General features: G+C 38.7%; 1 protein-coding gene across 1 annotated transcript in view; it reads right to left on the minus strand.

Moving 5' to 3' along the window:
- Positions 1-14,202, minus strand: part of LOC148816177 (potassium channel subfamily T member 1-like) — a 127,651-nt gene that overhangs the window by 20,942 nt on the left and 92,507 nt on the right. Inside the window, exons 18-22 of the mRNA XM_088940735.1 lie at positions 12,975-13,124; positions 12,420-12,658; positions 10,402-10,618; positions 3,733-3,838; positions 2,651-2,823 (exon numbers count right to left, since the gene is read on the minus strand). Of these exons, the coding sequence (XP_088796861.1) occupies positions 2,651-2,823; positions 3,733-3,838; positions 10,402-10,618; positions 12,420-12,658; positions 12,975-13,124 (885 nt within the window). The remainder of the gene's footprint in view (positions 1-2,650; positions 2,824-3,732; positions 3,839-10,401; positions 10,619-12,419; positions 12,659-12,974; positions 13,125-14,202) is intronic.

The raw sequence follows: 14,202 nt of genomic DNA on the forward strand, positions 1-14,202 counted from the left end.
TGGAGATTCACCTTTTATTTTACAGTACCTGTTTGTTCAAGGTAGGCACTATGGAAAAAAAATATTGATGTGTACGGTCATATTGAATGTATTGTACATTTTGTAGATTTATTGGAAGACATTGAAACCTGAATCCTGAGGGTTATTCCTGATTCAATATACAGACAGCAAAAGCTGGATGAGTGTATTGTTTCTTAATTGAAACTGGCTTGTGACTGCATTTAAAAATTTTTAAAAATAATACGGCCGCAATGCTTCTTGTCATCAATTATTCAGAGCATTTGGTTCAAAACAACATGTCAATCTAAACCTTTTTTTAGAAACAGGTAAAATAAACATTCACAGAGATAAAATGTTTTATTTGCACAATGTTTCCTCTGCCTATTTTTATTTTTAGTGATTCTTTGTATTGTCCAATTCTATTATGCACATCACATCGTCTCTGAAATGCAAAATGAATCTCAAACATCTCAGTGATGTTGGTTCTTAAAAACATGCACTATGGGTAGCTGATCAATCGTGCACTCCATGTCGGAAATTATGGAAAATTACAGCAGACTGAACCAATTGAGGGTGGCGCAGTGGTTAGCATTGCTGCCTTGCAGAGCCTGGGGCCTGGGGCCAGTTCCCAACCTGGGCTGCTATTTGCATGGAATGTGTATGTTCTCCCAGTGTGTGAGTGGGTTTCCTCTGGGTGTGCCAGTTTCCTCACACAGTCCAAAGACAGTTTGGTAGGCTGACTGGCTTCTGAGAGAATTGGCTCTGATGTTTGTGTCTGTCTGTCTTTTGATGGCCAGGTGTCCTACCCAGGGTGCACCCTGCCTTGTACCCATTGATTACTCGGATAGACTCCAGCTCCCCTGTGATTCTGAATTGGAAGAAGTGGTTAGAAAATGGATGAACTATGCAAACACCACCAATATCTCCTCTTTGGAAAGATATCAGGATTATCTCTCCTGTGCCACGTGTTGCAAGATAGAGAGAACCTTTGAATTCTGAGGTACAATCTGAATGAAATCACTGGCAACAAATGAACCTCCCTGTTTGTATGCTGTGATGAATTTGGTGGAAGGATGGTAATATTGTTACACTGGGAAAAAAGAAACGGGTCAGAAAAAGGAAAGGTTTGTCTGAAGGTGTGCACAACCTGCATGTGCGTGTGTGAAGCTGTCATGTAAGGTTAACTCTGACAGAGCTCCAGTCTGCGTGCGCTACTGCTTCTACAGCAGTTTGTCAAGCAAGACAAGAGCCTTTTAATGCTAGGCCTTTCAAGGATAATCCCCTTCCCCCATTGCCAACACACTAATTCAGGGTGTTACTGAGTTGCCATGGAAATCCTTTGTAAATGAACAGTACATCTTTTCAAACAAAACACTACTAACGGTTTCTTATTAGGATACAAATCTCACATTATTTCTCCAGATATGCCTAGTCTTGTCAGGATGTCTGTAACCTGTCTACTTGAAAGAAATAATGCTGACTAAAAAAAACTTACAGTAATGAATCGAGACACTCCCTGAAAACATTTAATACAAATGTGTATTGCCAACTGTCTCTTCCTTCCGGAAGCTGATTAGTGCAACAGAGTTTTTTTCACATCATGGAGAAAAAATCTTTTTTTGCATTTAATAATTTGGCATTTAAACAGATATTTTGTGTTTAAATGAGACATTTTTTGCATTTAAACAAGATTACATTGTGTTATATATGGTGTATATATTGAATAATATTGTCCCATGCAAAGCAGCATTCTCTTTAACAGCAGAAGAATAACGTCACACTGCTCTTTAATAAAATGAATTAATATGAAGGAGCATGTAAACTTTTGTTCCTTAGAGTATCCTGTGATTGAGCATTCCTAGGTTAAACCAGTGTCTTTTTCACCATTGCTGAAAAGCAGAAATTACATGGCTTTACTAATGTATTTTATTCTTCACGTAAAACTGCAGAAACAGAATACATTTACAATGACTTGACTTATACTTGCTGTTGGTTTACTGCTACTGTTACTGTTGGTCGATGATTGAGTTTTTAAGCATAACTTAGCCTATCCTGACATCAAATACATTTGAATTTGGAATTACACAGCAAAATGCAGGAAATGTGACATTTGAAGGGAGAAGAAATAGATTTTTTTTGTCTGGAATTCCTGTATCTCTTTACATCATTGTCATTGCAAGTGCAGCAGGTAGTACCCTCCTCCATTCCATGGTCTGATCAAAAAACAGATTGGGTGAGCCAAGAGAGATAAACATATTAATGGTGTTGTTCACCATTAAGTATCTACAGTAGTTCAAATGCAAAAGTATATGCTTTATACACACTATTATCTTGTTTAAATGCTATATTTTTTTCTCTGTGGCGCTAATAAGCTTCCGTACTTCCCCAAAAGACGGAAAGATATTAAATAAGCCACTTAGTCCCAAATTAACCCACCATCAATTCCAAATCATCTTTAAACACCTGGTGTGGACCAAAACAATGAAAAAGTGTGACAACAGCACATTTGGGTTAATGGAAATCCAAGGATTTTTTTTTCCCTCCAGGAAAGAACCGCACTTCGTGTTTGATTGTGACTTAATGAATAAACACACACAAGCCAGCAGGAGAGAATATCGGAAATTAAGGCCGAGAACATGACAGTGCTCACGGGTTGTCCAAGAGGAGGACGATGGGGTTCAGCTCCTTTCTGGGGCGATAGTAGGCACGCAGAGGGACAATGAAGTTATACAAGCCATTCCCTGCTGTCTCCGCTGAAACGATTATCAGCTTGTTCTTAAAGCCGTATGCCTTTGCATCTTCAAAGCTGTTGTGCCTGCAGCCCTAATGCATTTACAATAGAAACACACAGAGAACTATAATAAATACATGAAGAGAGAAAATAAATCTGCTATAAACCAGAAGATCCGACTCAGGCAGTGGAAACTGTATAAGAGTGTAAGAGAGCTCAGGAAAGATGGAGCTCTATCCTGCCTAGTCAAATCCAAGTGTCCAGGTGATCAAAAAAGAGCAGCTGACAGGAGAACATTTTACAACACTTTTACAAAATGAAAGTTTTAAACCACAGCATGTTTTTTCTAATACACTGGCCTACACTCTTGCTCTCCCAAATTTAGAAAAGTTCTACAAATGTGACTGGAAAAAAACATTCCATGACAGACCCACTAGTACTTCAGACTGAGTTATATAATGCGCATGAGACTTCCAGTTTCAGTTTCTTTCTCACAATATCACCCAGGGAGAAAGGTGGTTCCATCAGATTTTATCTGCTCATTAAGGTAGGAGTGTGAATTTCCCAGGTTCGTGATGAACTCATCAGAAGCAGCCCACTCATCTGAACCCCCTGTACAAGACGATGGCACAGTTTCGTGATTTACTATTCCTTGAGCTCTGTGTTCCTTGAGCTCTCATAAACCAACTACTGTGAGAGGAAGGAAAAACAACTGGTTTGCTCTTGGTGAGGACATTAAGAGAATGGGTGATCAGCTTCAGAGGACAGCCACCCAAACCTGAAATAAACCAACTTGTCACAACTTGTAACATGAGGCTACACTTCTTCCCTGTGTATATTCAGCTTTTATTTAGCTCCATCTTAACAAGGCTGTCTCCTGGTCCTCTGTTAGGAATTTTGCTCAACAGTATTCACTTCTTACATGTTATATAGTGCTTTAGGGAAAGCTCTTCGCTTGAAACTGTTAAGTGAAGCTGCAGTAGTTCTTCTTAATTCCTCACCTTGTCCAGCCGCAGACAGCAGAATGGAGCTTTCTGAGGAAGCAGGTGACACAGGGTTGGGGAGCTCCCGATATAAGGGGAATTCGGGGGATAGCCTTTCACGTACCTAAGGGCAAACAAAGAAACAGGAAAGTGTTTCATATTCTGTTTTCCCGTTAAACTTGGTACAGTTTAGCTGATAACGATTAAGCAGGTGATTTCATAAACTAAATAATTTAGAAACTATTTGACACAAAAATCTGAATCCCCTTTAGCTTATAAGAGCCATGGTTCTACTAACTGAACAAATTGCTTTCTTAATCAATCAATCAATTGAAATAAACAAATTAAGATGCCCTACAGTCTAAAACATACTGAAAGAGGGTTAGAGATTCCTGAACTAGTACAGTGTTTCTCATTCTTCATATTGCAAGTATCTCAGACACAGATCCATCCAGTTTGACAACTGATAATTTTATTACTTCTAACCAGGCTCTGAGGTGATTTATGAGCACCTTAATAAAGTGAATCTCTTGTGGAGTGTAAAAGGCCTTAAGAAAAATCCTACATATGTCTAAATTAGAAAATAACTTGCTTAATTGTTTAACTGACTATTCAGTCAAAAAAAAAACACAAGTCCCTTCAAGGATTGATATTGAAACCGTTGATCTGCTACTTTGTTGAAAACTAACTGCAAACTTGTCACACCTCCACCACTTGGGGGCGCTGTGAAACTGCAAATAGCAAAACAAAAGTACAGTAATCCTCCTGGGAGATTATTTCATGAAGGGCACTGGCATATCCTAAGGGAACACAATGCAAGGAATTACTTTGAAAAATATCTGAAAAGACCTTTATGTGCATTTTCCCTGGCGAGGCCTTTCAAATGAGGAAAAAGCATTGAAAACAACAAAAAACGAGCACAACAACAGCTGCCGCTGAAAACTAGAACGATGTTGCCAGCAAATTATTCTCAGGACCAGGCTGAGTCATCCATCCTCGTGACAGACGACTGAAGCTGCTGTCTTTTCACAGGTCTGCTCTGTACAGCACGCAAATGCAGAGACGAAATCTTTCAACAGCAAACAGCAGGGTTCTGAAAAATACAGCTTTACACATAACTACATTGCTGCAAGTGTGAAAGTAAAGCACACACGAAGTGTAATTTCTTTTCACACTATGAAAGGTTTCCTAAAAGCTGGTGGACGTTCTTAAAACAGCTATCTCCCTGACCTCTGCTTACAGTATGTTTGATCTGTCATCTCTGGGACACATCGCAGCACAGAATAAGACCAGGGAGCCTAAAAAAAACAGCTATCTGACACAGCACATGAGTAGTGCTTTTCATTCTTGTGATGCCATTGCAACACAGTTACAGCAAATGAGCCCTGTAACATCACGGCATGAGCAATTTAAGAATAGAACACACCAAATGGTTATGCATGTAACCGCAGCACATTTGAAGCCCTGCTATTTACATTTATAGAAGACTGGAAAACAACAATGGGGTGCCAGCATCTTTCAGACATAATCTTCATATGCTCCACTGCTCAGAATGGTTACAGGAGACTTTGTCATATGGGAATAAAACCCCTAGTTTTCAACATGCTGTAGTTCCTGAAGTACTGTAGAGATTGCACAGAAGACACAAAAAGGAGATACAGAAACCTTTACAACAGATGTATTAATAAACCGTAATCTACCCTACTCATAATTATTATTGTCAGAGAAAATCCATTATCATTTCAGACCTCCCAGTTAATCACTGCTCATCTTTCTCCAAGTGTTAACAATCCAGTGACGTAGGAAGTGACATCAAAGAACTAGATGCTGTACATTAGGCAGATGAATTCGTTTTTAAAGAGAGCAGAAAATAATATCAATGTGAATGTGGTACATGAAGCATCAGTGTTTAGTTTGTCACATTTTTCTTTTTGTAACTAATTTTAAATTAATTTTCAAAAACAAAACAAAATTAACAATAAAATCCAATAGCCAAAGTTACTGAAAGAAAATAAGGGAAAAGGGGGCTAAATTGCACATGTTTTGAAGAGAGAAGCACTTGACTTGGCTGACGTGCTTGAATACATGTCATGAGCTACATACATGAGCAAAAACAGCTAATGTCATATAGCACATCAGATGCTATATTTCAAAATCACTTTTCTTCGCATTTTAAACAACTCATGTTGTGTTCTCTGGGTGTGCAGAGTAGAGGTGGGCAAATCCAGTTCTGACAGCCATAAAATCTTCTGCTTTTCATTCCTGCTCTGATCTTAATTACTTAAAGAGGTCAAACTACCTGATTAATTAGGCCGTCATCAGTTGGTAATTGAAAATAAGTAAAACACCTTAGTATTTCAGCCCTTGAGAATAGGAGATGCCCATGTTCCACTATTTCAAAATGTGCAGGCATCTACTCCAATTAGGACAGGATACTTTAATCCCTATACTCATTTTATACTCATTTATTCACAAGTAATCAAGATCAAAGTAATTATTTTTGATGAATTGCACATCATCATAATGATGTTCCTCCAGCTGAGATTTCTCCATCCTATCCACTCTAATTCCATCCTGCTATACAGATGTCTTATTTAAATATGCCAACCATTTGGCTAGGGCAGCAAACTGGGCAGCTAATGGGCTGAGTCTTTAGAAACTTTAAATCTGGCTCATTGTTGTGATCTAGAGAGCACAAACCAAAAGATAAGATCACTTTATTAGCCATATACAATTTCTTGCATTAGGAATTCATCTTTTCTCATACCCCAGCTTGCTCTCCATGAGACACAGACAGGAAGAGAAGCTTGGGGTCAGAGTGCAGGGTCAGCCATTGTACAGCACCCCTGGAGCAGTTGGGGTTAAGGGCCTTGCGCAGGGGCCCAACGGAGTAGTATTCCTCTGCCAGCCGCGGGATTTGAACCGGCAACCTTCCGGCCACAGGCGCAGATCCTTAGCCACAGAGCCACCACTTCGCCCAGAAAAGGGCACTAAACAGATTATCGGCAGCAAATCTAATGAGATTGAACCAATAATGTCCAACAGAACACATTTAACAGAAGATATCTGATCACTGTACAAGAGAGATAAATGAAGCTAATCAAAACACAATTGAATTATGTTACTAAACTAGAGCCAAAGATACAGCCACACAGAAAATTCTATTCTACGGGACTGGTAAATAATAATTAAAATATGTCACATCCCCTCAGGCTTGAGGCCAGAAGCCCTCTCTTCTTTCAACCTTATGCAAGACTCGGAGCCTTAGAATTTTAAGACAACATAGAATCATATTTCTCTTTGGTTCACAGTTAATATATTAGTAACACAGGAACTGGCAAAAGAATCACAGTGATAATAAACTTACTGAAAGGAAAGAAGTGAAAACCTGTTGTTTATTTACTTTTAAATCAAGCCTAGTTGTTTGCTGAAAGCAGAAGCAGTCAGTCATATGACAAAGGCCCAGCAATAATGCTCAAGATATGAAATTAAACTAGTTCTTATCTGGTCACAGGCATATTATGAGTGATACCTTATGCTAACCTTGAGTAAAACACTATCTGGTATCTGGTCATGATTTCAGATTACATCTCCTCTGCTTCCAAATTAAAATCCTTTATGGACTCATACTATTTAGAGGTTTCTACAGTACAAATCCATACACAAAAAAAACAAAAAAAACAACGACTGCCTAGAAATTAGTGCAACTGAGTTTCCAAGTAAATGTTTAAAAATACAGTTACTATATATATGGAATCAGCTTGGGATGACCTATTATTAGTTGGGTTTAACTGTAGTAGAAAAGATAAATACCTTGTTTGAAGCCTGCCCTGCTCCACAAGAGACGATCAATACCGAGACTAATGGTTCTCTGGGGGACTGTCTGACCATAAAGTGAAATATAATCCTCAGAATGTCTGCCCATAACTGACAGTGTTGGCTAAATTTCAAAATTGGCTGTAAACAATTGTAGAAAGTGTCAACTTGGAGACCCTAGAGATGTTTCTCTGGCAACGACAGGCAGTTTGCAGTCATTATGTTGTATTTGAAGACAGAAGTACATTAAAAAGCAATAGCCTAGTCGGTTTTTAAAATTTTTCCTCTTATCCCAGATAATCTGAAGAAGAGTTTCAAACTTAAAATGAGACATAGCTACTGCACAAGAGTGTCTGAGAAAAGATACGAACCTGTGGCCTAAGCAACACAGATCTATCAAAACACTTTGATCCTGTCAACCTCTGTGTGAAAACTACTTCATTGAAAATATATCTGGTGTATTTAACTAAATAAGAACAATGGAATCCTAATGTAGCCGTAAGAGTTCATCTTGTTCCTAAAATTTGCATGTACATGTGAGAGATACAAATATACACCCATCCAGTATTAATGAGTCCAGTATCTTGGTGAGGGTTGCAATAAGCTGGAGACTATTTAAAGACCAGAAGGGACAGGGTGAAATCTTAGAGCACATGTCTGCATATCCCCTGGGCCACAGAGAAAGGGATAGTTCTGGCAATCAAACTTAGCCAGCATTTCTCTGGAAGAAAGGAGGAATCCTGACTGTACCAGGCCAGACTTTGAAGGCAATGTAATGAAATTGACTAACACTAGAACCTGCAAAAAGGCCTGTATCATTTGTAAACTTGGTAATAATTAGATTACTAGTGATCAGTTCAGTTATAAATGCACATTCTCACATGAGTGTGATTACTGTAGTTTGTGTGGCATACAGCATCAAGGGGCCTCAAGGTGTTAGCTGGTGGTCAGGGTGTTTGATAGCAGTTTGCGGAGGCTGCAGAAGAGTCTGGTGAAAAGACCTGCAATAAAGGTTTCTGTACCGTTATTTTATTGTTTCATCAACCTTTTATTTAAGGTGGCACACAGAGCATCCAGAGGATGTCTACATGAAGACAAGGAAAACATGCAAATGGATGCCTGAGTTTCAACTCAAATCTGGGACCTAAGATATGAGGCAGCATCACTAACCACTGTGCTACCATGTCACTCTGTACAAATGTCACTTGCAATACAGAAGAGTAATATCAGAAAATTAACCCATTTTCTGCTGTAGTCCACTTCCCTGTCCTTAAAACCACCTTCAAGAAACAAGACACACCTCCTCCTTTTCTTTTTCCACCTAAGGTAGTTATACATACTGTAAGGCAATTCCTTCCCTTCTCAACCACAGAGAGCCCCAAGATAACTCATGGTATAGTAGTACCTGGAGGTGGGCACAGTAAAGTTGATGTGCTGTATGTTGATCAACAACTTTAATGGTCAAAACGCAAAGAACTTCCAAATAAACTGTTGGATATGCAAGCTAAAAAATGGCTACTTAAGGCAGAAAGCAGAAGGTGAATCAATATCATTTCAAGGTCAAAATTGCTTTGGATACCATTGCATTTCATATTTATGGAGATAAGATGGTGGTGCTGTGAATCCTAAACTCATTTATCATACCGCCAGAGGAACCGTACTAAGTCAATATTTACACAAGATGCAAATTACATTTCATAGTATTTCACCAACAAAACCAAAAAACCTTTACAGAAAACCTTTTAGCAATCGAAAATAGACAACCAGAGATTCAGAAAACCATTGTCAGAACCAAAATACCCCAAGGCAATCAATCACAATAACACTTGGTATCTGATGACGCACTTCAGCAAACTTCCAAAGTTCGTCGATAAGTAATAAGTAATCAATAACCAAAAAAGCATATATCCCATGTTTTTACCTTGGTCGGGGCATCCATAAGACCAGAATATATCCAGAAAAGGCTAACTTTATAAAGCTCCAGACCTGAAGGAAACTGACAATGACTATCGGAACTGAATTTTGAAACTGACCGCTTCAAAAAAGCTGGTCTGATTGATGGAAAACACTGTCATTAATTGTAGTTTTAGTTATTCAGAGCCCTTAGGGGATGGTACTTCCTCTGGGAGCCTCTGGCTGCATTCTAGCTGTATTCCAGCAATCAATTGTTGACACAACAGGTGGTAATCAATCAGATTCTTATCAGTGGTAATTTTTTCACACCTGAAGGCCACTCTCAAAGTTTTTTTCAATTCCTTACAGCAAAAAGGCTTTCTAGCAGTACCTAAAGGCTTTTAAAGCAATTGCAATATCTTTCACTTTTAACTTTTAACTTTTCAATAACGTTTATACATTTTTTGGGGATGCAATAAATTTCATTCCAGGTCCAGTCTACACAAAAAATGATACAGAATTTTTTCAAATGAATATGTCCCAAATTTTCATCCAAGCTTGTAGACATCTAGGACAAGGCATACAAGCATTTTGAGCCAACTGACAGGCCTAAAAAAATTGAAGACAGGAAAAAAAATTCTGCCTGCTGTGGACACATTAAAAGATAAAAGAAATGTATGCCAAGGTGCCAAGGGTGTTAGCTTCAATTTAAGACCTGAACCAGGCTTTTTCTACATTCTGCTGCAAAGATATAACAAAATATTTAAAAGGGAGAAAATTCCAGGTGGAAATTGGCTATCTAGAGGCCTGTATCACTAACAATTACAAGCTGTTGGCAAGCTTTGTTGACAATTTATTTCTGTGGAATCACAGTGGAAATATTGTCTATTGTTAAGAGAAAAAAGAAATGTTAGAAACTATGGGCAAATTTCAGCACCTGCCTGTGCTCCCCTACCACCGTGCCTCATTGATACATACTCGGGAGCAGGTATTGTCTCATCATCCGACTGCGTGGTCTCATCTTCTGATTGGTCGCTTAATAGGTCACATGGCAGAATGGAGGCGGAGTCTGCAATCTCCAAGACAGGCGCGATACTAGGTCTCCTGCTGCCTGCTCCATTCTCTGCAGGCAAGGCCAGCTTGCTGCTGTTGTTGGGTCGGCACTCTGTGTTCTGCAGGTCCATGGCTACAGTTCCTGAAATAAGAACCGCGGGGACTGTTTACTTTTTCTGCGGTGAAATGAAAATGCCTGGCAGTAGTCTCTTTTTTTTCTGTGGCTCTTGTGACTGGCAAAGCAGGTATGTTGAGCGGCCTAGATAACATTCTTCAAAAGGGCACATTTTAAATCTTTGAAATTAAATTATTCGGAAACGTAAAATTAATAATTTAATTCAATGGCAATCAGGTATTACACATTCAGTGCTTTTTTCAGACATTCCCCAGAACTAAGTTAAATAACCTAATCGCTCTAAACACATACAGTGCAAGGTCTTAGTGCAAGCTGCATTTTGCAAAATCAACAAAGCTGAATATCTGATGAATCTGCCCACAGTGTACAGTGGGTTTTGCTTGGAAATTGTTCATAAAACTGAACTTTATTTTCATAATGCAGTGATAATTTCCCAGATTATCACTTATCTGGGATCACTTATCACTTATCACGGGCCTGGGTTCAGCAGAATGCTCTTGTTGTCTTCTCTCTTGACTCCTACATGCAAACATGCAAATTCCACTGATATTTTTAAACGTTCACAAATATATGTCCTATTGTGCTCTGTTATTATGTAATATATCTTTTAGATATTGTATAATATTTATTTGCATATTAATAAACAAATACATATAAAAAAGGAGTAAAAGTGTGTTAAAGGAAGTGGGAAGTAACCAAGACAGTATGTACAGTACATTATCCTGCTTTTTAGAAGATATGTGGCATTCTTTTTATGTTTTAGGCAAACAGAATTTAGAACATAGCTATTTAGAAAAGTTTGATCACATCATTTTGGTTAACTATTCATTATTGTGTTAAAAAACGATTGTTTCTTTTTACAGTACAGTATGTTCAGGGTGGATGATTAGTTTGGCTAAGCTTTTGCACAATGTCTAGAATTTAGACACCCAATTCTCTAGGAATAAAGCTCTGCTGATAGTTAATAAGATGCTTCTAAAGGTCTAGAAAGAAGAAGTGTATTTGTTCCAGGACCAAACTTCATTACAATTCTATACAAGTATACTGTAGAAAACAGTCTATATACTGTAGGCCATTTTGAAAGGAAATGTATTTCTTTTTTTTTAGAAAAAGTAGTAACAAAAGCAGTGTAGACATACAGTAGTATTATTTGCGATGTCTTAGTAATACATTTGGAATCCTATTGTCTTATTCTTAAGAAAAGCATTTTAGCAAGTTCACTTTGTCTTTACCCATTTCTTCAACTGGAGACATATTCAGTACCACTTTTGGGGGCAAAAGCTTGCCTTGCAAAAGAAAAATGGGTGCAAAAAATAAAAATCTATATTGAAAGCTTTGAAACATTCCTTTGTTTTCTTTTTGCAAAATGCCATTGAAGCGACATGCAGAACTTACCATAGGCGGTGGACTGATTAACTTTAAAATATTAAAGAAAAAGAAACAATAAAAAAGGGTCAGCCAAAAAGAGAAAGAAGTAAAACAGCCAAGAAAACAGTCAGCTTATGTACTCATGCTGACACACAACAAGGGCAGACAAAAACACATATACTAGCAGTCTGTATTTCAGAACATAACAGAAAAAATCTGGTACCTTACAATACAATATACCTATTTAAAAGGAAAATCAAAGATTATGAAGATTGGTAGGAACAGAAAAAAGGGAAAAAAAGGAGGAAACCCTATTTCAGATGTTTAAGTTTCAAAGTCAATTAATGAGATTAAACCAAAATATTTTCAGACGGGGATTGAGTCATTTTAGAAATTGTGAGGTCACCTGGCCTCTAACATGTACAGTGTTCTGACTTACCCATACTGGCGATGATACTGTGCACAGGGAGCCTTGATGGAGCATCGTAAAGACCCCCAGGACCAACTCCTATTCTCTTGTGCTTCTCTTCCTGTTTGAAAATGAAGGCTGAGTTCTCCTCCTTGGTGATGTTGATGTAGTAACAGGTGTCGGAGGAGGCCATGATATGCCGGGGGCCTGGGTTCAGCAGAATGCTCTTGTTGTCTTCTCTCTTGACTCCTATCAAGCACACGCCGTACCTGATGAATGAAGAGAAATTTGTTTTTTTTCTAACCTTATTTCTCCTCATGACTCTGCTCAGCGCCCGAGAAGCTCACGGCGGGCGTCTGAGTTTCAGTCCCAATAAATTCAATTAAAATTAATCAACCCAATTGGCAAATCTAATTGGAAGATAGCACTTAAACTCAAAACCTACACCAACCGACTGCTTCTGACTCATTCGGGGCTTCCTGTAGTGCTCATCCAATAATCCTGGGGATGAAATTTGGCATTTGCTTTACACCTGCATATGTTAAGCTGTAAAACTTCACAGTTTGGGAAAAACATTATACTTGCTTTTTATGAGCGTGGAAGGAGGCATAAGTGAAACTCTTCCCATCGTACTCCCCGAAGAACTTGCTGTCTCCCAGCCTGATGCTGTAGACCTCATTCCCCGAGCAGCGTCCATACATCCTCTGCCACTGTTCAGGAGACTGTTGGCCTTCCCTGAAACACCAGCAAGAGCTCAACATCTGTAAAGCTCTGCCCATGTCTGGGAAGATCTGTTTCAAGATACTGTCAGCATAACACGATGGCCTCAGAAGTTCACACATTTTTTGTGTCACTTGTGTCTTGTTCCATTCTTTTTAGAGTATTGTTTCTGGTCAAGGAAGAATTAAACGTCCATTTACCTGACCTGTAATGAACACTTTCTTTTGTAAATTTCAGGGGCCATCTTGTCTGCATCTGTGATTTTCGTCCATTTTAAGTTTGGTCCTTCTGAAGGACTGAAGAGATGCAATATTAGTTTTCCCTCTTTAACCAAATTGTTAAGGAAAGCATGAAGGGGTGAAGTGCACATAGGGCATATAGAAAGGGGATATAAACATAGCCGGTCAAGTCAAAGCATTCTAATGAGCCTACATGCAAAGTAACAGGTGATGCGAATTGCCTGATTCTTAGTGGGCAGGTGTTTGCTGCTTCTGTATGTCCCTGAACATGTAACATTGTCACTGAGAGCTCCATCCCTCCTCCAGTTGAGGCAAGCTCTGACTTGGGTACCATGGATGATTAACCACCAGATGTTGCTGGTTTAAACCAGTGCCAAGTCATGAATTGACAGTGACCAAGTGGTCCTGTGCATGTAACAGAGTATCACCAGGGTATTAGTTTGGTATTAGTCAGCTTTTTGCAAATAGGGATCCCTGAGAGACTTGGTAAGGGACATGGAGGTTTGTAGTGAAGTCAGGGACAAACATGTCCCTTCTCCATTCAACAATCTCTCTCCAGTTAGGTGCTGTGGAGCTCGGCAGGTGTTGCTGTCAGAAACATTTACAACTCAAAATGAGTGATTCCACACTGGGAGGATATATAATAAAAATAAGCAATTCCAACTTAAAAAAAGAGAAAAATAGATACCAAATTAAAAAACACCTGCATCCATCCACCAGCTGGGTTTTTCTGAAAAGTGATTCCAAGACAAAATAAAATATTAGGCAATAAAAATGCATCATGTTCTCTTAACGTTGCTTGTAAGAATGCTCTTAAAAGACCAACCAGCTTTATAGCCTCTTAGATATGCTGT

The sequence above is a fragment of the Atractosteus spatula genome, chromosome 23 (assembly GCF_055471065.1).
Source record: "Atractosteus spatula isolate fAtrSpa1 chromosome 23, fAtrSpa1.hap1, whole genome shotgun sequence".
Classification (NCBI taxonomy): domain Eukaryota; kingdom Metazoa; phylum Chordata; class Actinopteri; order Semionotiformes; family Lepisosteidae; genus Atractosteus; species Atractosteus spatula.